This window comes from Pseudonaja textilis, chromosome 2 (assembly GCF_049901715.1).
Source record: "Pseudonaja textilis isolate UNSWEBS1 chromosome 2, rPseTex1.2, whole genome shotgun sequence".
Taxonomy (NCBI): Eukaryota; Metazoa; Chordata; class Lepidosauria; order Squamata; family Elapidae; genus Pseudonaja; species Pseudonaja textilis.
The window spans coordinates 236,999,186-237,024,968 of record NC_141991.1 but is presented as its reverse complement, the minus strand read 5'-3'; the positions used below and the strand labels follow the sequence as shown (position 1 = coordinate 237,024,968).

At 36.1% G+C, this 25,783-nt stretch overlaps 1 protein-coding gene across 3 annotated transcripts in view; it reads right to left on the bottom strand.

Annotated features, from left to right (window-relative positions):
- Positions 1 to 1,652: 1,652 nt before the first annotated feature.
- RICTOR (RPTOR independent companion of MTOR complex 2) overlaps positions 1,653 to 25,783 on the bottom strand; it is a 49,196-nt gene continuing 25,065 nt past the window's right edge. The window contains exons 17-39 of one of the 3 annotated variants that reach the window (XM_087927360.1): positions 24,654 to 24,816; positions 24,266 to 24,367; positions 24,116 to 24,162; positions 22,480 to 22,615; positions 21,682 to 21,729; positions 20,822 to 21,024; positions 20,035 to 20,161; positions 18,906 to 19,070; positions 18,702 to 18,778; positions 18,525 to 18,603; positions 17,192 to 17,301; positions 16,996 to 17,083; positions 16,152 to 16,244; positions 11,478 to 11,584; positions 11,059 to 11,288; positions 8,997 to 10,023; positions 7,534 to 7,714; positions 7,206 to 7,290; positions 6,368 to 6,601; positions 5,775 to 5,933; positions 4,596 to 4,719; positions 2,997 to 3,135; positions 1,653 to 2,894 (exon numbers count right to left, since the gene is read on the bottom strand). In XM_087927360.1, coding sequence (XP_087783486.1) covers positions 2,820 to 2,894; positions 2,997 to 3,135; positions 4,596 to 4,719; positions 5,775 to 5,933; positions 6,368 to 6,601; positions 7,206 to 7,290; positions 7,534 to 7,714; positions 8,997 to 10,023; positions 11,059 to 11,288; positions 11,478 to 11,584; positions 16,152 to 16,244; positions 16,996 to 17,083; positions 17,192 to 17,301; positions 18,525 to 18,603; positions 18,702 to 18,778; positions 18,906 to 19,070; positions 20,035 to 20,161; positions 20,822 to 21,024; positions 21,682 to 21,729; positions 22,480 to 22,615; positions 24,116 to 24,162; positions 24,266 to 24,367; positions 24,654 to 24,816 — 3,799 coding nt within the window. In that variant the 3' untranslated portion in view covers positions 1,653 to 2,819. The remainder of the gene's footprint in view (positions 2,895 to 2,996; positions 3,136 to 4,595; positions 4,720 to 5,774; positions 5,934 to 6,367; positions 6,602 to 7,205; positions 7,291 to 7,533; positions 7,715 to 8,996; positions 10,024 to 11,058; positions 11,289 to 11,477; positions 11,585 to 16,151; positions 16,245 to 16,995; positions 17,084 to 17,191; positions 17,302 to 18,524; positions 18,604 to 18,701; positions 18,779 to 18,905; positions 19,071 to 20,034; positions 20,162 to 20,821; positions 21,025 to 21,681; positions 21,730 to 22,479; positions 22,616 to 24,115; positions 24,163 to 24,265; positions 24,368 to 24,653; positions 24,817 to 25,783) is intronic. The other 2 variants (XM_087927358.1, XM_087927359.1) reach the window with 2 other exon arrangements.

Genomic DNA, 25,783 nt, shown 5'->3' with positions numbered 1-25,783 from the left:
TCCTCAGGAGGTTCTCATAGAAATCTGGGAACTACTGTAACTTCATGGCTCTCCAGATGTTCAATAAATTATTGTAATGCAATTTTGGCAAGCTGTCATAAGAGGAGAAGATGCTGAAATCTAGACTCTCAGTGGCACCCACTTCTCTCTGGGTTATATCTGCTCCTAACATAAACTTTATTCCATGGTTCAGAAACAAAAACCACATGGACAGGAAGCAGAGAGTGCCCCATTCCCTCTTGCAGTCTCTAAACTAAAAACCTGAAAGAACAGAAACTACAAAAAATAAAATAAAAACCCCACCAACTTAAAATACTGTATTTAAAGAGATATTTCAAACCTGAGAATGAAATATTTGAAATTTCTCCAAGTGCTCCTTTTCTCAGTTGCTCAGTTTCTAAATGGTCACTAAAGTAGAGAAATAATAAGAATATTCTCAATAGACACTCAAATTTCATGTCTAGAAATGTAACAGCAAAACATTATTAACTCTCCTTAAGATTCTTCAGCTCTGGCCATGAATGGTAAAACTCCTTATGACAGTTCTCTAGGTTATCCATACTGCATTGTCTATGTACCAAAGTAACATACTCCAATACCTTAAAGAGAATTAGACTGACTCAATTATTCTGACGTATCTCCCACCTAGAATGTTCAAAGCAGTATAATGAGGTAATGTAAACTTCTGCTTGGAGGTAGAAGGCATGTATTTCCTTAAAAGGTCTTAGGAAGAGGAAGAAAATGTTTCATCCATAATAACTGTGTCCCATATTCTTAGAATGCCTTTATCTGGTTTGCGGGTTCTTAGCTATTGAATAACTTGCTGTTGAGATAAGTTAGAAGCTACAATATGAATTAGCGTAAGTCACATATCTTAGAGGTAACTTTCTTTTGGGAATTATAGATATGGATCAGAGTGAACTGACTCTCTGGTTCAGGCCAGTATCTTCATTCAGTTTTCTATTTCTCTAGAAAAATGCTATCCTGGAAAGTATCCCATACAGCAGTACTTAAATTTGTGGATCAGTTAATATAGTTCCGGCCAAAATGGCAGGAAGAGAATCTCAGGTTTATTCTAAGAATTCGGGGATTGGTGCCTAATTCTTGCAAGGAGATTTTTTTTTAAAAAAAGTGATCTAATGCCTTAATCTCCAGATGTCTTACCTGGCCATTTCAGGATGGCAGGGAAAAAAACTTGTTTTCAGCTTTATGTGTAATGAACTATCTCCCGGCTCTTCAACTTTGAGATTTTACTTCAACTATGATTACTAGTCCTGAAGATTCAATTTACATATAAACTCTTGCTTCATCTTTCTTAGCCAACAGTATGACTGTAATGACGGTGTTTGCTTTCTTTTAGAACTGGAGAACAAACTCATTTTGATATGACAATGTACTGAACCTAGACATTGCTAGATTTCGTAACAAATGTAAACTTATATATGCCTCTAAGAACAAATTCATATATATATATATATGCATGTTAATTAGGCTCAGTTAAAATATATGTGTAAAACTGAGCTAATTTCATCTAAACAAGCAAATCTTTGCACACTTGTCAGGGGAGATAAACTTTGATGGACATATTCCCAGTACAGTCTACCTGAATTATTTCCATACACAAGAAATGACCAAATAATGCTACAGGTTTTGTAAACAAAGCAATTATACATTTGTTATGTACAGGTAAAAGTCATTTGATTCTAAAAGAGACTTTTCAATTCAATTTGTTTCAATCTCATACTTGCATAAATTAGAGATTGGAGATAATTGAACTACATACCATCACTATTACACAATTTGTGCTAATTTTACCAAAGACACCTCTGAATTATAGCAATGTAGCACTTCAACACTGCATGTTTAAGGCTTTTCACTACAATTATTGGTATTATCTTGCCATTAATCTTTCGTCTGTGTGATTGAAGCATATGATTAGGAGCAAATTTAAAGCCATGGAATGTGAAATTATTATTTTGCATTTTTCTTGATAAAAAGCAGCAATAAGCAATAATTTTACTTGATTTACCTGACATAAATTATTATTTTTGAAGATCTACTTTAGATATTCAGTGAATTACTGGATGAACATTAATGTAGAACACCCCATTACAATGCATGCATTACATGGAGGGGAATTGTGGTTTTTTTTTTTTCTAAACTCAAACTGTAGTGAAATTCATTAATTGGTTCAGTTTAACATAATTACATGAAACTGCAACAAAACTGGACAGATTGCTAATATTATAACAATAAAATAAGTTAAGGTTACTCCCAAACCTACTGAAGATTCTCTGAGAGCAGAAATTGTCCAAGTAGTGTTCACAAAAATTAAGAAATATATCAAGGAAATCCCCTAATTAATTCCCGATGTCATGGTTATAGCATTCTCCATTGATGACAATGGGATACAGCTTAAGATACCATGTCTCTCAAATCCAGGGTAAACAAGCAAGGCATCAACTGTCCAAAACGGAAGTCAAAAGTCAACCATGTAAACCAGGTCCCGTGTAATTTGTCCTCTATTTTTGTGACATTGCATTTAAAAATAAGTGAAATGAAAACCTGCATAAGTGTCTGGTGCTTCATTCTTCTTGCATATCTTGTTACTTTCACTGTTTTAACAATTCCCCCTCAGGGCTCAGATGGCTTTGGAAGCAAGTTCCATCGAAGAAAAATTCTACAACTGAGCATCCAATTTTATGTACCAGAATTCCTGGAACAATTCAGAAGATGGTACTTCTCGGTTGCCCAGTCAGTTAGGTGTTATTGAACGCTACTAGTAACTTCACATTTATCACATCATGGAAAACAAGAGGTCAGGATTCAGTTGATGGGTTATCTGTTTGTTGATTTGACAGCGAGACTAAAATAGCTTCTGCTTCTTCATGCATCTAGAAGAAAATAGCAGGTACAGAGTTTTCAAGGCAACTTATATGGGGCACCAATTCGGTGCCTCCTTTCCCCAGAGGTCATTAGATTTTTATTCTACTCACCTGCAAAAACTGTACATCTTGAAAGAGTTCTTGAATGAACCGTCTAGATGGCAATCGAAAAGTGCAGTGAGCTAGCAAGTAGGATACTTCAGAGTAAAGGCATATGTCATCAAATGCTTGGGGAAACTTCTCTTTAATTCTGGACCATAAAGAACAAGGAAGCATATTTTAAAAATGTTCCATCAAACTTGAGACATGGACCTGATATTTAAGCAAATCTTGAGAAATAAGCATTTTAAATAAAATATGAAAAAGTACACAATGCAAATAATTTAGGTTCATTAACTAAAGCTTAAGGAACCTAATCTAAATACAGTTAGTCCTTGAATTAGGGCCACAATTGAGCTCCAAATTTATGTTGCTAAGTGCTAAGTTCACATGACTCTGGGACAATTGCAACTATCATAAATATGAGTCAGCTGCCAAGCGTCTGAATTTTGATCACATGATTATGGGGATGCTGCAATAGTCGTAAGAGTGAAAGGCAGTCATAAGCCACTTTTTTCAGTGCCATTGTAACTTTGAACAGTCACTAAATGAGCTGTTATAGGTCGAGGATTACCTATATAGGGTGTTCTTGACATATGACTTGACATATTGATGGTTCAAATTAACAACAGCCTCAGAAAGTATGCTTTATGATCTGTAAAATACTTCCAACTATTACTTCCAACCTTTCCCCCCTCCACAGTCATATGATCACAACCTGGTGCTTGGCAACCTTGTTTTCACTTAGCCCAGTTGCCATGACCACCCATGATTATGTGATTGCCATCTGCAATCTTCTTTGCTAGTTTCCTCAGAAAGCTGGCAGGGAAAGCTGCAATCTGCTGCCACTTACTGATACACTTCTCTCTTGTCTCTGGGGGCTGAATAAAAAGGCTGCCTGCCAAAGGATTTCAGCTCTAGGCACTGAGGGGAGCTGAAAACTTTTACTAGGCTGCAGGAGTTATAATGCCATTCCTGCAGCCTGTTGAAGGATTTTATCACCCCTCTGTGCCTAGGGCTGAAATCCTTTGGCAGGCTGCAGGAAGAGATGAAAGTTTCCAGTTTCTAGCCTGATCCCTTAACCAGTACACCAAACTGGGCCACAGACCGATAATGCTGCATCAAAATCTGAAATGAATTTCATATGCAGGTAACATGCATCTCAAGTAGATGAAAACAGAGCTGGAATTTAGCAGATATGTGTTTTTCAAGACTTATATGATGAAACTTTAACATAGATTTCAACTACTGCAATTTGACTCACAAATTAATGTATATTATTAATATCTGCTTATTCTGAAATTAGATCATCAATAAGTTTCACTGAAAATGATGTGGGGAAAATTGTGAAGAAATAATGTGCCATAATTTCATAAATTTTCCCCCAAAGAAATCTCTCCCAGTTGCCAAATAATTCAAATTTGGACAAATGAGTGAAAAGAAGTAGAAAAATGGGCATACTCCTCAGCAATTCCTTGCATGTATAAGTGTGTATATATAAAGAATGTGAACTGAATTTGTGTGCAGTAAGTGAACAATTCCATTCCCAATTCAAAGATAAAAGGAATATTACTTATAAAAGCTAAAAACAATGGGAGAAGTTTCACTTACGTCAAGAGACCTGTTTCATGACCTTTAGTTCCTACTGAGCTACTCAAGTTGATTACTAATCGCAAAACTTCCTTTCTCAATAGTATGCGGCATACGGGAGTATCATCTGGGATTGATTTCATGCCTAGAAAAAAAGAAATTTAACAGTATGATAAACGGAAACAGTTTTTGTACTGCCTGAAATATCACTGGTTAACATTGACGAAGTCTGTTATGTATTTTAAAGATGCAGAGCAATGGGCATAAAAGCAATTGTCAAGTACAAATCTTATTTCTTCTGGTTCAAGTGGGCATACTTACGCATAAGGGACTGTGGAAAAACAAGCAGAATGATCTAAATCCCAATCAAAAGCCCAAACCATATATAGCTCTTCCCAAATAGGAATGAACGATTCTGGAGGTGGCTATTGGATTAGGAAAAGACCCCACCTTTCCCGCATGCTCCATGTTTCTCTCCTCCCCCATCTTTTAACGATATTTATTATTGCTGCTATTTATTATTTTAATGTATACTAGTTTTAATATTTGTAAGCTGCCTAGGGTCACCTCTTGTTCTGACCCAGCCAGGTTCCCAGAGAGCAAACACCAGACACACTCAGTAACTCAAATCTTTATAGCTTTAATCTAGGAATAAACTTCTTTGTAGATAAAAGATGGCTTGAAGCCAATTAGTCCCACCAGAAAAGCCTTGAGAGAATTCTTCAGATAAGCCAGCATCTCTGCACACAATGCTGGGTCCTTAGAGCTTCTTAGAACGTTTTTGCCTTCTACAGAGCAAAAACCCTTTGAAACCAGGCTTATATTCTTTGGAGGGAGGGGCCATTAATTAGCATTCTTACTCCCAAGTCACCTGTGCTGCTCTTCTTTGAATCATCCTGCGCTCACTCGCACTGAGCACAGGCTCCTCAGGAACCTCCTCCTCACTGCTGCCAGCTAACCACAACACCTCTGACAAGAAGTGTGGCACATAATTTTAATAAATAAATAAATAAATATTGGGAAAAGATAAAAGCAGAAATTGTACAAAAAAAGGAAAGTTAGTAATGCCTGGATGATCAATAATAATATTGATTATTCTGGTGTTAAGAAGCAGGGTGCAAAGCTGGGATTTCTGATGAAAGCATCCAACAGCCAAGCAACAAGAAGCATCAGAAGCAACCTTTGTGAAAAATAACTCACCTATGATGAGATCAGAACTCTTGGTACTACTAGCTGATCCATGGGATACAGCATCACTACATCCTGAAATTCCAGAAAACTTCGAGGAATGTGAAACCACATCCAAATGATTATGCATAGCCTTTCCACACCAGTCTGAATAAGGAATGTCTGAAAATTCTGATAAAGTTTGATATAAGATAGATGGAATAATTTACATAGAAAAAAAATCCATCATGATATACATAATTTACATAGAAAGAAAAAAAACCCAACATGATACGGAACTGAATAACTTAGAAACAATCCAACCAAATATGAACTTACTATTTTGATAATAATGCACTAATAAAGGAAAAGTATTGTGATGATGAATTTATGAGGCAGGCCCTACGGGCCTCAAAACAACAATAACAATGGGAAAGGTTAGTTTCCACAGGATTTGCCACCCTGAGAAGTTAAACATTCAACGAAGATTTCCAGCTTTCAAGATTATGAAATAAATTTTGGAATTCTATCTGAAGCAGCATCAGAAAATGGAAACAGAATAGACAGAGCTTCAGTCTTCTTATTACTGCAGATCAGATTCAAGTTGTCTATCTGATAGCACTAACCTAGGTGACTATATGCAGAGTTCAGTTTGTTATTGTGTTGACATTCGAGGATGTGTGTACAAACACAATAGAGACAATTATCTTCAGTGTGTTCTTGGAGTCCAGTGTCTTCCATGTTTTCTAGGAACTGGGAGGCATCTGAACGACTTGTGTTCATAATCTCTGTAAGACTTATCTGCTGACGAAGCATCTGGAAGGGACTCTTTACAAGCTCAGCAGACTCACATGGCAAACCTGGAAGCATTTGGTTAAGCAACAGAAAATAGAACATAATGGAACAATACAATAGCACCTTCTGCAATTAATTGCCCAGAGTTGCTTCAAAATGAAGCAATATCCGGGCATGCAACAAAAGTACTTCCTAACGGCAAGCCTCCCCTGCCATTCCTCCCCATTTTGCATGTGTAATATGGGCCTTAATTTGGGGGGAAGGGCTTAATTTGATTTTATGCCAATAAATCATCCTGGGGCTTCCTATTGGTGGAGGCCATATTGTTGGAGAAACACGGTAACATAAACCTGACTTTATGAGATATGCAAAATTAAGATGCTGTGAAATAATGTCCTACCATAGATTACCTCCCTATATCTCATTTTTTATTTGTACGAAGATACTTTCCTTTGAATGTAAGGCACAATATAAGGCACAATGCTTTGGATATACTCTCAGAAGTGAGAGACCTGGAATCTGTGCTATGAAACATGACCTTCGTATTTCAGATCACAGGGCTTAGAAATCAGCAGTTGGGAATAAACCCTTTCTTCCTAAAGAAGGAGGTATAGAGCTTAGGAAAAGTGGCAGGCAACCATGTAAGCCAAAAGAGAATAGAAAGCATACCTGAAGCATCCTGGGCAAAGACTCGAGTGCCCCGATCATCATATGAAATCATAGTTTTCTTCTGGAAATAGGGGGTTTCTTTTACCTAAAATATTTTAAGACAAAAAGTTATGCAGATCAAGTTTTTAAAATAGTCATTATTTCTGGAAATACCAGGTAGCGCTAGTGTGAAGTATTTAATATTCAGCAATATTCCTATAAGTGAAATAAACTGCACTATGTTCTCTATATATTGCTCAGAGTGAAATTAAATGTTTCATGTAGAATAGCAACACAGTGCTTAATGTGACTAATTCCCTCACTTAAGATAAAAATATGGTCCACATACCTGAAATATCTCATTGATGTCAACCGGGAGAGCAAGTCCAATGTAATCGTCTGAGCTACCATAGGTAGCATTAGACACCATGGAACGAACAGAAGAAGAACGCTGCAGTGTATTTTGGTTTATAGGGCTTAATAAATCTTCTTTATCTAAGGATGATGCGTAGCTCAAAGCTCTCATGAACCTGTAACATGCAGAAGGAGCATATTGGAATAGCACCCATGGTTTTATTATAATGAGTACTATATTTTAAAATACCATGGCTAATTTTACTTCAAGTACCAGTTTGGTGTAGTGGTTAAGGCACCAAGCTAGAACCAGAAGGCCATGAGTTTTAATCCTGCCTTAGATATAAAACCAGCTTGGTGATCTTGTCATTCTCTCCCAGCCCTAGGAAGAAGAAAATGGCATGACGCTTCCAAAAATCTCTCCCAGCCCTAGGAAGAAGAAAATGGCATGACACTTCCAAAAATCTTGCCAAGATAATTGCAGGGACTAGTTCAGGCAGTCACCAGGATTTGAAGGATCATCCCAAAAATACAAAATCACAATATGGTGCTTAATATTTATCTGGTCTTGATTAAATAAAATAGATTTCTGATGCTTCCTGAATTTGAATGATATCATGCTATCCATTATAAGCTGGAAGCGTTAGTGGCATGAAAAGGAGGGTGGGTGTCAAATCAGAAAAGATGGGTGATATTAGCAGCACAAACCAAGACACACTCCTTTTGTGTGTGACTTTAGAGGCTACTAACACCTCTAAAAACAAGATAGCAATAGCAAAAGCACTTAGATTTATATCCTGCTTCACAGTGCTTTACAGCCCTCTCTAAGAGGTTTAGAGTCAGCATATTGCCTCCAACAATCTGGGTCCTCAGATGGTCAGAGAATAGCTAAATGTAAAATTATATGAAAACTGTTAATTCTCTTGAATATGAATGAGCAAGACCATTCAGATTAGAGCAATTTCAGGTCCCTTTTAACTATAAACCTCTAATTTTTCCAGAAATGTTCAGGAAATGGATAGCAGCCGTACCTTCAAGGACTTCATACTCCTAGATAATCAGTTTAATTGCAAGCAAGAAATGCAGCATACACATACATGAGATTTACTAACTACCAAACACAGAAATCAACCCCCTAGATGTTTAAATCTTAACACCTTTTCTTTTCATCATTTTAAACCAATGGACTTTTGGCTGTTTTCCCGCCAGGTTTAAAACTGGAATCCATCTGTCCATGATTACACAGTTATTCTATCTGGTTTAAGCAGTGCTAATTCTCCCTTCACATCTTGACCCCTTACAGCTGTTTAAACAGAGGTAAAAGATAAGTCTTCTTGGAAAACAGATGTTTGTCAAAATGCACTGAGACAATAAACACATCAGTATTTCTTTAAAAAAATAATTTATCTTCCATGATAACCTAATTTTAATGAAGAAAAGCAAGACAATATTACTTACCGATTGGGTGTTAGTCGAGAGTCTAGACTACCAGACTTCATTGTGATTGTGTCTGTGAAGAGTACATCCTTTGCTGGAGAAGCCAGGGCTTCAGAATGTGACAGAGAGGGATGCATCCTCTGCTGTTGCAGGCGTTTCAGGGTTGCATATCCAAATGCATCTCGAGAACTGGTGTAACTAAAATTATAGTCAGCCAAGCTTTTTATAGTAGCGAGGGAAGGAGCTTTTAGTGACTGCGCTCTCCGAGGAAGCGTGTGTGAAGACCCTGGTGGTACCAGGGAGACAGAATTTGATTTTGACAGAGGGAGGTGGTTAGATTGTGGGGTTGAACACTGAATTGTTTTAATGGTCTTGGTACTCACCACAGTACTTAAGCTCCCACAGTCAGTTTCTATATTGGTAGCATCCACTCCCATAGTCTCTCGGGAAGGACTGGAGCTCATTGAACTTATGCCACTTGTGGTCGTGTCTGTATTGAAACTTAAACTACGACTTTTGAAATGAGTCTGAGTAGAAACTTCTATGAGTCTCTCTCGGCTGGAGTTTTCCCTATGATTTTCATGGCCAAGACTTTTGGGAAGCTTAAGGTCATTTTCACCAATACTTGGAGTACTATCTGCATCTTCACTATGCTTGCTCCCAACAAATGAAGTTTCTAGTTTCAGAGTGTGAATCTTAGGAACCTTGAATACCGGGGTAAAGTCATCTCCTCGTGTAAAATCCATGCTGCTACAAGGTTCCGTTACTGTCCGGTTTCGCCTTAAGCCCATCTTGTTCTCCAAGGAAGACAGCTTGCCTCCTTTGGGATCACTGCTGCTCCTCAGTTTTTTATTAGGTAGGGTAAGAGAATTCAAGATGCGATTCCTGACAAGTCTGCGGGAGGAGAAAAAGGGGAAGGGATTGCGGTCCTTATCCTTCACGGGCCCGGTATTGTCATAGAGATTCTGTTCTGCATCTTCTGAGATATTTAAGAAAAATGTGCTAGTGGAGGTGCTGCCAATCCGGTCATCTTCCAGGATGAACATGCCTGGAAGGGAAACAAACTCATCATGTTTTTTGATCCACAAAGGTTTGGGTAATTAAGGCTAGTTCTGCAAAGAAGCTGAACATTATACGAAAGCACGGTGACCTCTTACATATTCTAAAAGTCAGAAGAGTATAAGAATCTACTGGGGATGAAAGCAAAACTTTACCAATATCATTTTACAGTTAGGCCTATAGCCTAGGAAAATTTCCCCTCCAATTTAGCAATAAAATACCTGGATTTCACCCCAGCATGTTAGTCATGATAAGTATTTATGAAATTGTCTTCGTCAATTTAAATTTTTACATAAGTGTTCTTATTTAAGGATGCATTTGAGATCTACATTTTCATGTACTTCGGACATTGATAATACAATTAAGAAAAAATGCTTTTTTTTTTCAAATGTAAATTATGCCTGAAATGAGTCCCAGCATAGTTTAAAAGTCCCATTGTCTGTATCATGATCCCAATCTGGATCTGCCACAGGTTTGCAATTTACTTCTTAAAAAGCAAGCAACTGCTAACTATATGAATGGTTTCTGGGCTAATGTGGAAAAACTAAATCATCCTTTCCAAAAATGAGTTCACATAGGTCTTTCTGGCTAAGAAATCACTGATTACTACTAGCAAAACAAGCGAGCTAAATTCACCAACAAAAATACATCCCACAAAAATAAAGTTTGCCCAACTCTTTGCTAATTTATGACTGGATTAGCACATTACTGACATTAACATATTAACATTAATTAAATTATTAAAATTAACATTATTCACCTTAATATAATTTGGAATGATGTTCTTTGTCCAAAACAAACCAAAATTACTAATTAGGTTTAAAGTACTTTCTTGTTGGCTTACAATATGATTCTAATCTACCTCTGTTCAACAGGAGGAAAGCAAAAAAAGATTTATGAGATAGCATGACGTAAACTATATTGTACTTTATGAAGTACATGCAAAGAAAAAAGTCAACTTCGTAATCTACTTTAAAAAAAAAAGAAGACAACTGTTAGCTCCTAGTGCTTCCAAATAGCTTACTTGATGGTGCAGATTCACTTTCACTGTTATGTCTTGAACTGGTAGATTCAGAGTTCAAACTAAGAGTGCTGGGAATAGAAGAGAGTTCATTGCAGAGTTGCTCCACATCATCGGGAACTACTGGCCAAGGTTGCCTTCGACTGTGTCTTACTGCATCCCAATTGTGATGCTTCAGTATATCACAGCCTTGCTTTGTTTTCGCTATTAGGCCAAGCACATAGACACAAGTCCTGCATTTAGAAAATAAAAGTCAAATGAAAATCTATTATGAAGTTAAATTAACTGGGAATGCAGTGCATTCAGATCTGAGCTTTCTTTCAGCTCTATGATATAAAAATCTGAATATATTCATGCTCAGACAAGGTAAACTGTTCACAGATGTTTTACAATGCCATTTCTAGTTTTCAAGTTCTACTTACCCTCTAATACATAGGACCTCACAATGCTGGGCAAGTGCCATTATATCGGGTATCACATTTTCCTCCTGAAGCAAATTTAATCCCCAGTTTGAAGATCCAATATTTCCCTTAAATATAAATAAATGTCAATAAATAGAAAATCAAGGAATGTTTGGTGAAAGACAGTGATTTATAAACTCAAAACAGATTTTGCGTAATTGGTACACTGTTTCTAGTTACATAAGTATCTACCTGAGCCATTAAAGAATATTCTTTGAGAAATATTGGCATCAATTATAGTCTAATTTTCAACTTCACAAGGAATGTTTTCTTAAATCCACATAATCCATTTTATAACTCTCACCAATAAAAATATGGTTAATGTGGTTAATATTACAGACTTGTAAAATTCCCTTCTACTAAGAGTCTTCCTTTGTAGGAGTAAGGGGAACCATTGGATTCAACCCACAGGATACCATGTATAACACCCAACATTTAACTTTTCTTTCTTGGATTAACAACCCAAAGGCAGGTTGATAAAACCATAAATTTGATAACTAAAGTGTGATATCCATGCCTTATTAATCAAGAAAAAATGATGTTTCTAATGATGATGCAAAGTAATTTTGGCAGCCAAATTGCAGCATGTTGTTTTTTTAAGGAGATGTTTGCAATATTGTCCTAATGTTTTCTTTGTGATTCAGGCAAGTTAAACAGTTTAAAAGCTAAAGAAACCTTTTATTCCTCCCACAAGCAAGACACAGGGTTATTAATGTTGAATGGCTTCTGCCAAACTTTGACAATCTTTATTTATTGGACATAAATCAATGAAATCTCTAAACTTGCATAATGAAAAAAAGGAGAAACCGTAAAGACTGCAGTTGTCAAATTAATTTTCCCAAAATATTTGCTTTTATTTTTTATAATCTGCGTGCTTTCCTTCAAAACCCCTTAAAGAAACATAAAAAGCCATTTTCTTCATGACTGTTTCAAAGTTCTAAATCCTTCCAGCTCATCTTCCAAACCAGAAATATAACATAGTTCCGCTGACAATTATATTTTCATTCAGAAAGCATTTGCCTTCGTTCTAAGTTCATCTGTTTGTCTAAATAAAAATATATTTATAAATTCCATTCATAATTTATTTTAATTATTTAACATTTTATTATTAGCTGCTTTAAGTATCACTTTTAGTTAAAAAGAAACAATACAAACAAAGTCTAATATGTTATTTCACCTCTCTATAGCAATTTACAAATATTTCAGAATAGAAGCAAACTGGTGATCACTGAAACTAAGTTGTGTGTGTGTGTGTGTGTGTGTATACACACACACACACACACACACACACATATATATATATATATATACATACACACACACACATATATTTTCCCGTGTAAGATTAAGAGTATCTTGGCGACGTTTGGCGAGGTCCCACTCGCCATCCTCAGGCTGGTGCTTTCGCTCGTGTCAGTACAAGCTTGCACTGGCACAAAGCCAAAAGCACCAGCCTGAGGATGGCGAGTGGGACTCGCCACGCGCCAAGATACTCTTAATCTTACACGGGAAAAGACTCAAACACACCTAGACCTACATACCTGTACCCATGAAAATCTACGAAAATATATATATATATGTGGATCTTTGGTTGTTCGGGTTTTCTCCCGCGTAAGATTCGAAGTATCTAGGCAACGTTTCGATGAAGTCTCATTCATCATCTTCAGGCTTCTGTCTCCGGCTCTGTGCTTCTCAGAGTAATGTGAGATTGCAGCTGCTTCCTCCTTTTAACTGCCAGTGGGGGTGGGACTTGATTGGGTGGGGGCTTGGCTGTGTTCTGATTGGGTGGGGGTGTGTTCCCATTGGTAGGGGGTTTGGCTGTGTTCTGATTGGTTGGGGGGTTAGCCGTGTTCTGATTGGTTGGAGGCGTGTTCTGTTCAGGTGGGGGCTTGGTTGTGCTCAGGTTAGTCTTAGTTGCTGGGGGATTTGAGCTGGTGAGTTGTGATCTTGCTGTTTGGCTTCGAGTTCGTGGTCCTTCTGCATCATCTTCCACTCAGAAGATGAGACACGACCATGGACCAGAAGCTGCACGGCAACTGCATCACTACCCACTTCAAACCCCTCCGAGCCATACATGAAGCAAACCGACACCCACTATGAAGATGCAGAAGGACCACGAACTCGAAGCCAAACAGCAAGATCACAACTCACCAGCTCAAATCCCCCAGCAACTAAGACTAACCTGAGCACAACCAAGCCCCCACCTGAACAGAACACGCCTCCAACCAATCAGAACACGGCTAACCCCCCAACCAATCAGAACACAGCCAAACCCCCTACCAATGAGAACACACCCCACCCAATCAGAACACAGCCAAGCCCCCACCCAATCAAGTCCCACCCCACTGGCAGTTAAAAGGAGGAAGCAGCTGCAATCTCACATTACTCTGAGAAGCACAGAGCCGGAGACAGAAGCCTGAAGATGATGAATGAGACTTCATCGAAACGTTGCCTAGATACTTCGAATCTTACGCAGGAGAAAACCCGAACAACCAAAGATCCACATATAAATACCCGCGAGAACCTCAGAAAACATATATATATATATATGGATCTTTGGTTGTTCGGGTTTTCTCCCGCGTAAGATTCGAAGTATCTAGGCAACGCTTTTGATGAAGTCTCATTCATCATCTTCAGGCTTCTGTCTCCGGCTCTGTGCTTCTCAGAGTAATGTGAGATTGCAGCTGCTTCCTCCTTTTAACTGCCAGTGGGGGTGGAACTTGATTGGGTGGGGGCTTGGCTGTGTTCTGATTGGGTGGGGTGTGTTCTCATTGGTAGGGGGTTTGGCTGTGTTCTGATTGGTTGGGGGTTAGCCGTGTTCTGATTGGTTGGAGGCGTGTTCTGTTCAGGAGGGGCTTGGTTGTGCTCAGGTTAGTTTTAGTTGCTGGGGATTTGAGCTGGAGAGTTGTGATCTTGCTGTTTGGCTTCTAGTTCGTGGTCCTGCTGCATCTTCATAGTGGGTGTTGGTTTGCTTCATGTATGGCTCAGAGGGGTTTGAAGTGGGTAGCGATGCAGCTGCAGTGCAGCTTCTGGTCCATGGTCGTTTCTCATTTTCTGAATGGGTGGGAGTCTGTTTTCTACATGGAAGTGTGGTGGTGGCATCTTGTGTGGCTCTCATGGGTGTGGGTCCAGTGTCCTTCTTCATGTTAGGTACTGTCTGTTCATGAGGGCGGGTTTCCAAATGGCTGGAAGGCGGGAGGTGTCATCTCGCTTTGTTCATGCTGTGTGGGCGTTTTCTATCTCTATGGCTTCTCTGATTATTCTGCTGTTGAAGTGTTCGGTTTTGGCGATAGTTCTGGTATTTTTAAAATCAATTTCATGTCCTGTGGCTTTGAGGTGTTGGACCAGGGAAGAGGTCGTTTCTTCTTTTTTGATTGAGTTCTTATGTTCTTCAATGCGTGCGCTTATTCTTCTGTTAGTTTGTCCAATGTATGTGTTAGGGCAGGCTGTGCAGGGATTTCGTATACTCCTTGGTTTTCTAATTCGATTTTGTCTTTGGGGTTTCTTAGGATGGTGGATATTTTTTTGTTTGTGCAGAATGCTGTTTTGATGTTGTGTTTTTGGAGGATCTTGCTAATTTTGTCTGTAGTGCCTTTTATATATGGGAGGAGGGCTTTTCCGTTTTCTTGTTCTCTGTCTTGGATTTTGGTTGGGGCTTCTTTTTGGATTAGGTGGGTAATCTTCTTTCTTTGGAATCCATTGGCTGTAAGTACGCTGGTGAGAGTGTGTAGTTCGGTTTTTGGTGTTGTTCATCGGCAAGCATTTTGTTCTGGAGATGAGTGTCTTGGCTACGGAATTGATCTGTGCTGGGTGGTGGTGTGAGAGTGCATGTAGATAGCGGTTAGTATGTGTTTTCTTCTGGTAGATGGTGTGTCCTAGGGAGCCATCGGATCTTTTGTATACCAAGACATCTAGGAAGGGAGTTGATTGTTGGCTTCTGTTTCCATGGTGAATTGTATTTTGGGGTGTGGACTGTTGAGGTATGTGAGGAAGTTGTTCAGTTTTTCTTTCCCGTGTGGCCAGATTATGAAGGTGTCATCTACGTATCTGAGCCAGAGTTTGGGTTTGTGGTCGTATTTTTCTAGAGCTTGTGTTTCAAAGTGTTCCATGTAGAGGTTTGCGATGACAGGTGAGAGGGGTGATCCCATAGGTGCTCCTTCTATTTGTTTGTATTTTTGTCCATTGTAGGTGAAGTAGGTATATATACCCCCACCCAATCAGAACACAGCCAAGCCCCCACCCAATCAAGTTCCACCCCCACTGGCAGTTAAAAGGAGGAAGCAACTGCAATCTCCATTACTCTGAGAAGCACAGAGCTGGAGACAGAAGCCTGAAGATGATGAATGAGACTTCATCGAAACGTTGCCTAGATACTTCAAATCTTACGCGGGAGAAAACCCGAACAACCAAAGATCTACATATAAATACCCGCGAGAACCTCAGAAAACAAATATATATATATATATATATATATATTTATATTTATATTTATATTTATATTTATTTATTTCTTAAGTTTTCGTGGGTACTTACATGTATGGTATTCAGCTTTGTTCGGTTATTTTCCCACGTCATTATAGTTGTGCTTTTAATATATATATATTAAAATGTAGTAAATAAATATTTTTAACTAACCAGTGCCCAAAGAGCAGCTTTTAGTTGCTTAATCCCTTCCCATTTTTCCAACATAGGGGAGCGGATAGTGTAACTCAGGTCAGGAACAATACTCTAAACAACAACGACAAAAACAACCACAGTGCAATTTAATTTATCAAGTGTTCAATTCTGTTTTTATATGAGAGCAGTGCTAATAATAAAATACAAATATTTATGCTTTTAATCACATTTTCACATCTTTCACAACAAAAGAGTCACTGCAATGGAGGCCATCTATTTCTGTAGTCTAAAGAAATAGGGATTAAAATATCAAGGGTGAAGGAGCAAGAAGCTGAAGTCTTACTTCTTAGCCTTATATATTAATCCTCAGCAATTATTCCCATCAGTTAAAAGGAACTCTGGCAATTATGTGATTTCACAAATCTTGACTTCTTATGAAGCCAATGCTGGACAAGTCTAGTCAAACTGTCTTGTAGCGTGGATTATGGTACGTACTTCTGAATAGGCAAATAAATGCTAAAGATAGTGAAAAGAGTATGATTGTAACTTTGTTGCTTGTATCCTTATGATTTATATTGACTGTTTCCTAGTATGATTTGATTGCTTATTGTACCCTATGACTATTATTAAGAGTTGTACCTTATGTTTCTTGACTCTTGACGAATGTATCTTTTCTTTTATGTACACTGAAAGCATTTGTACCAAGACAAATTCCTTGTGTGTCCAATCACACTTGGCCAATAAAGAATTCTATTCTATTCTATTCTATTCTATTCTATTCTATTCTATTCTATTCTATTCTATTCTATTCTATTCTATTCTATTCTATTCTATTTGAATTGGTTATATTAAATTTCCTCACCTGAGCTTCCAACAAATGACAGCCTGTTTTGTGGTGTACTAGTTGGCCATAGAGGTGAACTGGCAAGTAGACATGGGGCCGCTGTAATCTGTGGGGAAGAAAAACAGTCAATTTGCACTGAATTAATTCTAACAATTTTAAAACCATCTGCATAACTATAGGCATTGCTTTAACAAATGAGTCAAAGTTGTTTTACCTTTGGTTGCTCCGACGGACATAATTATCACCATCAACAGGTTTGCGGTATGTAGTAAGTGCTTCATTTAGTTGTTCTTCTATCAAGTCAACATATTTTAAATTGTATTCCTAGGATATAATTGAATACAGAGATCTTCAGAAAAACATTTTCTCTAGCAATAAATTATATTAATAAACACATTACATAATGACCCAGGTAAAAAAAATATTTCCTAATACCACTATGATAAAATACTGACTGGAAGTTGATTTTATAATCAAAATGATTCAAAAGCATGTCTCTATGAGAGACAATAAGATGGAGCAAGATCAATAAAGTGCAATTCCCACTGATTCAGGTTCACAATTTTACAAAGTAAGCCTGATTATTCTATACAACTCTTCTATTTGGTTATAAGTTTATTTTTCTATAACCAATTGGGATAGTTGGCATCAATGATAATGCCTTTCCTTTCATTAGTTACACCAAGACATTCATCATGCAAAATAGTCAAAAGATAAGCTCTCCCATTATTAAACCCACATAGCCCCTTTCAGTAGGGCAATACTTTCACAGGTTATGAGGAAATGTTAGTTTACCTTCAGCAAGCACTTCTAATGAAAAGGGCAATTTTGGATAGGATTTAAAGACAAAGCAATTTAAAAAACTTACGTCTGATCCACATTCTCCAAATTAGTCTTATCCAAAATTGCCCTTTTCTGACTTTTCTTCTTCCATCCAAACAATATTACATGTGATTTACCTTCAAACAATTTTAATACTACAGTAGAACCTCTGGTCACGAACACTTCTGATCACGACCAAATCGGGTGACGACCAAAAACATGGAAGGATCTGAATAGGTACAGGTGGTAGTTCTTGCTACCTGGGACCAGAACTTCCATCCTTAAATCATCTGGTTTTTAGCTATGTATCAAGTTACCACACTGTTTAGTGACAGAATATTCAATAGTCCTGTTTTTGCTCATCAGACTAGAACTGCACTGTTGTTAGGTAAGGATCTTATGCTTTTCTTGCCCTGCCATGCTCATCTCTGTTTAAACTCCTCTCACCTGTCTATTTTTCTCCATGTCTACTGTTTTGGCCACCCTGCTGTTTTCTTCCTCTTACTGCCATCATAACTTCAAACAGTCTCTGAATGAATGGTTGTTAAGCGAGCACCACACGTATATAAAATTATTCTGAAATCAATGCATTAATAGTCTTCCTTATGAGCACTTGTGTCCCTAATATTTGCTGGTAACAAAGTAGGCTCAGGTAAAGCTGCAGCGTAATAGCTGACACATATAACAGAGTTCCAAGGAATGATTCCAATTTGATAATTAAATACCTTCTGCCATTTCTCCATTTGTTTTGTTACATAGCCTCGTTCATTTAGATAGGAAAACCCTTTGGGGATTGACAAAAATCTGAACAAAACAAAACAAATCATTGTTTATAAAATACATTCAGAGCAAATGCATATTAACTACCTTGTTTTCACCTGAACAATACAGTAAACATTTACCTTAGCAGCAGAAGCATACCCTTGTCTCCTAGGTGAGAAAGTGCTGGTTTCATTTGAATGAGGGCATGAAGATTAGCCTAAAAAAAGACAAGAGAGACAGAGTTAATGTGATATAATAACAATATAATCATTAATATAATATATAAGCAGGATTAATATAAAAATAAGGCTTACTTCTTCTTCAATTAAATAACAAGGTCTCACCTTGTCTTCACATGCTTCATCAAGGATATCAAGTGCTTCAGAAGAAATAGCTTTATTTTTGTCATGAAGCTGTGTGACAAGTAACTCAATTCCCCAATTACTGAAGAATTCTACATTGGCCCTCAGAAGTACGCGGAGGTGTTTTGTAGCATACAACCTACAATTCTATGAAAGAAAGAAACAGATCATTGGAAAACCAGAAAATGGAACAAGATTAGCAATTGGGTTTACATATACAACATGTCATTGTACAGTTAATGTTAATTTCAAATCAAAACCAAGGTTGGAGTCTACTTGATTCATAAGCTTCTGCCATCCATAATATTTTCCCCAAATACATTTAAATGAAAGAAAATAAAAAACAAGATTAGGTCCCCTGCTCCAATATTCTCCTTAAATGGGAAAGGGAAGAAATAACATCAGTTTCACTATAATTACAGTAAAAGACACATACAGGCTTTTTCTAACAACCTTGTAGTGGTTTTTTTTTGGGGGGGTGGGAGAAAGACATTTAATTCAGGATCAGATTTCTTTGGGTTATAGTGTTTAAGTGTACAATCATACTTAAAAATTTGTGAATCCCTTTAAATTTTCAATATTTCTGCATAAATGTGAACTAATTAACTTGGACAGATATGGTAAAGTAAACCACAGCAGAAATAATAATTGACGCTAAAGAATTCCCTGAGAAATGTATAAATGGCCACATATAATGCAGCTTTATAAATTCAACTTTTTCCATGGCTCTATGTAAAGGTTTACTTTTGTTTAGCATGTTTCACTGTGTTTTACTGTAACAATTTATTTAAAATTGGTTATATTTATATTATTTTATGACTATGTTGGTATTATATTTCACAGCCTAAAACAGCTGAGGAGCCATGAACATGGCAGATGACTAAAACCAAATAAATAAATAGCTTACTTTTGTTAAGTTTATATACAGTATTATGATATATTTCTTACCATCTTTCAGGACATTCCTTTATAAGGGTATGAAGGCTAAAAGAAAATGGCTGACTCAGATCACCCAGTTAGTTTCAAGCTTATGTTTGAGAAAGGATTCAAACATTTCAGCTTCTGTACCATACCATGAAAACATGAATAAAATAATCTGCCTTTCACTTACATCGGTTGATGCTGTCAGGATTTTAGAAAGGATGACTCTTGCTAAGCCATCTCTGCTGTAGTCTAAACTAGAAACTGTCAGTTTAAGTAAATGATCTTGGTTCTTCAAGGAACACAGATTAAGGAGACTGGAAAGAAATGAGAAATGAATAGAATTCTAATACAAATATATTCTTATAACTAAAACAGAATCTAAAAAGATATATTCCTAGTTAAAAAAAGCAGCGTGATCTCTACCTACATTTTTTTTAATTTTTCTGTTCTTCCATTGATGTCTCTGCTACTATTGAATTTTCAAGTTACCTGGGGCAAAGAATAACTTTGCCTAGGTTACTTTCCAATAAATGTTATGTATTTATTTATATGAGTTCTATGTCTGTCCATCTCAATAAGTGACTCTAGGTAGTATACATCATAAAACACACAATAGTATTATTATGGCATTTAAACAATGCATAATAATTTTTTCTACTATTTTTCCAGGGGAAATGACAAGTGCTTAGCTCTCATTACATTCTATAATTATGAAATGTTTACTCAAAAAGCATTAAGAATGTATTTATTTTCTTCAACAGTCTTTTAAATTGCTGGTAATTTGTGTTCAACCTTTTTACAAATAAAATCTAAAATAACATTGCTTCTCCAAAAATAAAAAAGTTAATGTCAACTAGTCACAGCTAACTATAGTTTACCACACATTCAATGATGACACACATTAAGATAATTTCTATATTTAAGTTTCTGGAACCTCAACATTTCAAAAACTATTTTTGTAACTAAATACATACCACTGAAATACATTACACTTTTCAAGCATTTTCACTCCGTGGGGATGACAGGAGAGGGTACCAAAAAATAAGAAGTAGTGCTGACTAAGTGTGTTAAGTAAACCATTGTTCTGGAGACTGCGTTCTGGTTTCAGTCCCGAAGAAATGTTAAGCCAGTGCACAATATCTCTTACTAACTCTTCGAGATAGCCATGCCCATCCTGCTTTAAAAGGAAAAAAAAAACTTTATTCAGGTTACTTTTAGCAAATTTTCCTTGCTCGAAAAACAAACAAACAAACAAACAAGCCCTACAACAATACATTTTCAACTTTTCTGGGGTATAAAACAATCAACTGCTCAGTTCCACAGAAAAGTAAAACAAAAGGAAAATATTATAAAATTTCTATAATGTATGATATTTCAAAATCTGTGCTTAAGTCAAAGGATATGTAATACAGAAAAAAATACAAAAAAAAAGTTTGCAACAATACTGGGAAGTTGTTTTTAAGAAATTTAGATTTCATGTGAAATGTGGAGACAGTCTTGATAATGCCTTAGATGATTTTAATATAAAGTGAAAGTCATTCCTACGGAGATTATGGCAGCAATAAATATAAACAATCCACAGGCAATCCACATTTTTTCCAAAGCTACCAATGGGAAGAGAAGGTGCCAAGTCAAAACCAGGTTTTGGCAAAAGAGAACTTAATCTTCTGTCGTTTTCTTCTACACGTTAATGAGTTTTGCCAAAAGAAAATCAAGAAAAAAGAAAAGGAACCGAAACAAACAATTCTGATTTACCTTTTGCACATCAAAGAAAGTTAGGAATGCAAAAGGTGAACATGTAGAAACTGTAGATAATTGTTAAGTCTGTATCTACCTTTTGTTGCACCTGCCTTCCTTCCTTCTTTCCTTCCTGTCTTCCTTCCTGAGGGGCAAAAGGGCATGTTGATTGACCCATGTATCACTTCCACTCAATATTCTGAAGCAGATCAGGCCAGTTCATACTACCGTTTTTAGTTTTAATTTCTAAATGCATCTTCTTAGAATGCATCTTGAAGCATGAAAGACATAAGTGACTTTTGCAGTATAACTAAAATTTTATTGTTTCTGAACTGATTGCAATTTATGTGTTATGTGTTTGATTAATAAACTTTGAAATTGGTTGGTGTGCATTAATTAGTTATTTTTTATAAGTAATCTGATTGTTCCAAAATGTTCTGCTGCCTCAGGTACTTAAACAAAAGATGTGGCATTACTACTTGACAAGCAGTCAGACTAAGCAGAAAATCTACTTAATCAGGCACCATTTAATTATGTTTATTTTATATTCCCATGTAGTGCAAAGTTAAGGAGAGGAATAATCATTTCAAAGGATTTTACGCATGCCGTACTTTTTTAATTTTTAATTTATTTATCGAAGCAAAACATTACCAATATCTTTTATGTTACATTTCTACTATAACTTAGAATAAGCATATATTTTATGAATTCTATTTTTGCCCCCAAATTAAGCTGCATTTCCTACTTAATTGTAAAGATTCAGAATTAAATTCTTCCATTGAAATATTTCCTGTTTTGATTATTTGGTAAAAATGGTACGATTTTGCATTTAGCATAACATCAAATAGGTATCTGCCAGTCTTTAATTATGGCTAAAAAAGTAAATAATTTTTACCTCTTCAGATTCAAGGAGAAATTCAGTAAATTGACAACCAACAACTGTGAGCTGTTTTGACTTTGCATAATCGAGATCTAGATTGGCATACAATTTACTGCTAGGCTTGTAAAAATACATCAGCCGCCGTACAAATCTAACATCAAACGAAAGAATGAGGCAATTAAAAAACATAACTAAAGGCTTCTGACAATGTATGTACCTGTTTATAGTTATTTATATTACAAGGTAATAGTTTCATCGATCTTAAATCAAAAGGAAATTTTTACAAAATCTGTGACATGAAATCTAACTTGTGCCTGAGGTCTACTCTCAAAACTATACTCAATAGCCTGTGGAGAAATGATAGAGAACTTTTTCTGTAGCAGTTTCTGTTTTGTAAGACATTTACTTCAAGTAATGATTAATATGACCTCTGTCACTGATTCTTCCTATTTAACAAATCTTCTTTCTTTATCCCAACAAGGGATTTTTTTTTAGACTGAGGAGTTTTGTGCAGTTAGCAAATTTCCTTTTCAAGCAATACTTCTGAACCCATGCAAGTACCATAGGTGATTATTATATTTTATATTACATAAATGGTAGCAGTAACTTATTAGGAAATCTTATACACTTTATTTCTCTAACAACATATAAGCTAATAAAGACTGCAGATGGGTGTTTTCAACTCTGAATTTGTTAATGTTTAAATCCAGCAAATCTTTCTCTTATCTACAAATGTGAACCTACCAACAATTTTTCATATCCCTTTGCTAACTTCAAACTCGTATAACCCTTTTCTTGAATAGACACAATTCAATATAAAATTTTGAGATGAATATATTATTTAAAAGTAGTCAGTCAGAATAAGTTTTTTTTTTAATTGGTGGGAGGGAAAAAGAAAAAAATATTTGTCTGCCATCTTGCACTTACAGAATCTGATTTTTAATTAAATGAAATATGTGAGAAATATAATGTAACAAGTGCTTCTCAAAACAAGAGACAGTTCTTACTGAAAGTTATAAAAGTAAATGGGAACTGCAATATTTCAGAGCTATCACATGATACAAGGTATCAAGCGTGGTCATCCCATTCAAATTTTTTGCAACTCAAACCTTGCCTGGCCAGCTAAATTTTAAACCATGTAGGGGTACATCACTATGCTTCCGTATGAAGTTTTACAACCAGAAAATGGCCAACAGAATACTTATATAACTAGAAGAACCTTTTTTTTATAAAGAACCTTTTTTATGATCTGCTGTGAGATGATCTCACAAACTCAGTGGCTAAGACAATAGTATAATTGTTATTTTACTTTCAAAACCTATCCATTTGTTCAACACCCTTAAGAATAATCTCTCGTGTCTTGTATCCATTTCAGAGGGCTGGTAGTTCAGCATCTGAAAATAACTGTTTACACCTTTTTTCCTTCTTATGTGGATGCCATACTTGATTTATGTTTCTTTCTGGATCTAAAATAGCTGAAAACAGTTTCATTTACAAGAAGCTAAATTCAAAATTATTGGAGGAAAAGACAATTTAATTTCTTTTTTTTCTAATGTATCAACTTCTACCTAAAATGTTACAAGAACAACAAAAAAGCAAAATTGAAATTTTTTTGTAATTATTTTTGTCCATATAATAGACAGTTTCATACCTGTGCAACTGTTCATCCTTGTTAGTCTTTAAGTTAATATTTGGCCACTAAAAACAGCAAATATAAAGCATGGTAAGAATTATTTCAATTAATGTCTTGTATTTCAATTCTTAAATGCTAATTAGAGTATCATCATACTGTACATCTGACCTTAAGTATGGTCCCTATCAAATTCCAATTCCATTCCAGATTTTCTTTGTGATGAAGAACTTGGCTATCTCTCAGATTCATTAATAGTGCTTCTTCAGTATCCTTCAGCAGCAGAAGGGAAAAGAAAAATAAGTTAATTCCGTTGTAAAGTTGCTTCTGTGTTACTAAACACATTTCAAAATAACCACACCAAAATTTAAATTTTTTAAAGAAAATAAAACCCAAACCTCAGAGTTGAACTAGTATCTAGTGAGACAGGCTCCCACTCAAATGAAAAAAAAAGTTAGGCTTAAAATTACTATCCATTATAAAAGGAAGGTTTAGTTTAAAGATTATATACTGGTAAGTATTATATTCTTTTGATGACAAAGAACCTAGATAAGTCTACCTTAAGAATAAAGATATCTTTCTGCACACGATACTGATCTCTTCGCAGATGGGTTGACATAGCTTTCTGGACAATGTGATCTAGATGAAGACTGTATGGTTTAGGTCCTCTTTTCTTCATTTCATGAAAGCGTTTCAAGCAGTTCAGTGCAGCACTGGCTCGTCTACCAGAAGAACACAATAATGCAATTACTACACTTAATAAGGATCTGAAAGAATTGGTATATTCTGTAAATCGCAGGGATTTTTATGCTGACATGGCTTGACAGCTTATTGATTTGAATCCACTACAAACCAAGTCCCATTTCAGGAGTTTAGATGAAATGGCAATTATATAACTCTGATATTCTTAAATATGCATGCTTTGGATCATTTTGTTTCATTAACAAGTAATTATCAAATACAGGTAGTCCTCGAATTAAGACCACAATTGAGCCCCAAATTTCTGCTGCTAAGTGAGAGAGTTAAGTGAATTTTGCACCATTTTACAATCTTTCTTGCCACAGTGGTTAAGTGAATCGCTTCAGTTGTTAAGTGATTGTTAATTGAATCTGATGTCCTCATTGACTCTGCTTGTCAGACTGTCACATGATCCCATGACACTGCAACCATCATAAATATGAGTTGCCAAGCACCTGAATGTTGATCACATGATCATGGCGATGCTGCAATGGTTGTGTGAAAAATGGTCATAAGTCACTTATTTTCCAGTGCTGTTGTAACTTTCAATGGTCACTAAATGAATTGCTGTAACTTGAGAACTACCTGTATTAACAAAATTTGAATATAATTTACATATAATTCTAGAATAATTGATTTTGCAAATTATTGGTTCTTACACCAAGAAATAACTCCTGAAAATGTTAATAAAATTGAAATGATGAAAACAAAATACAAGTAGCTCACTACCAATAGTGCTCTCTGGCCATAAACAGAAATAAAAAAAGTGAGTAAAAGTGAGTTTGAATAAGTGCTGCTGATGCAGAAATATGCCAAATAAACTTTATGAAGTATGTACAATTTAGACAAATATAGTGGGTTCAGAAAGTATTCAGACCTCCTTCACTTTTTAAAATTTTGTTATACTGATTCTACAGTAGAACTAGGCTGCTGCAGCATAATAAAATTGAC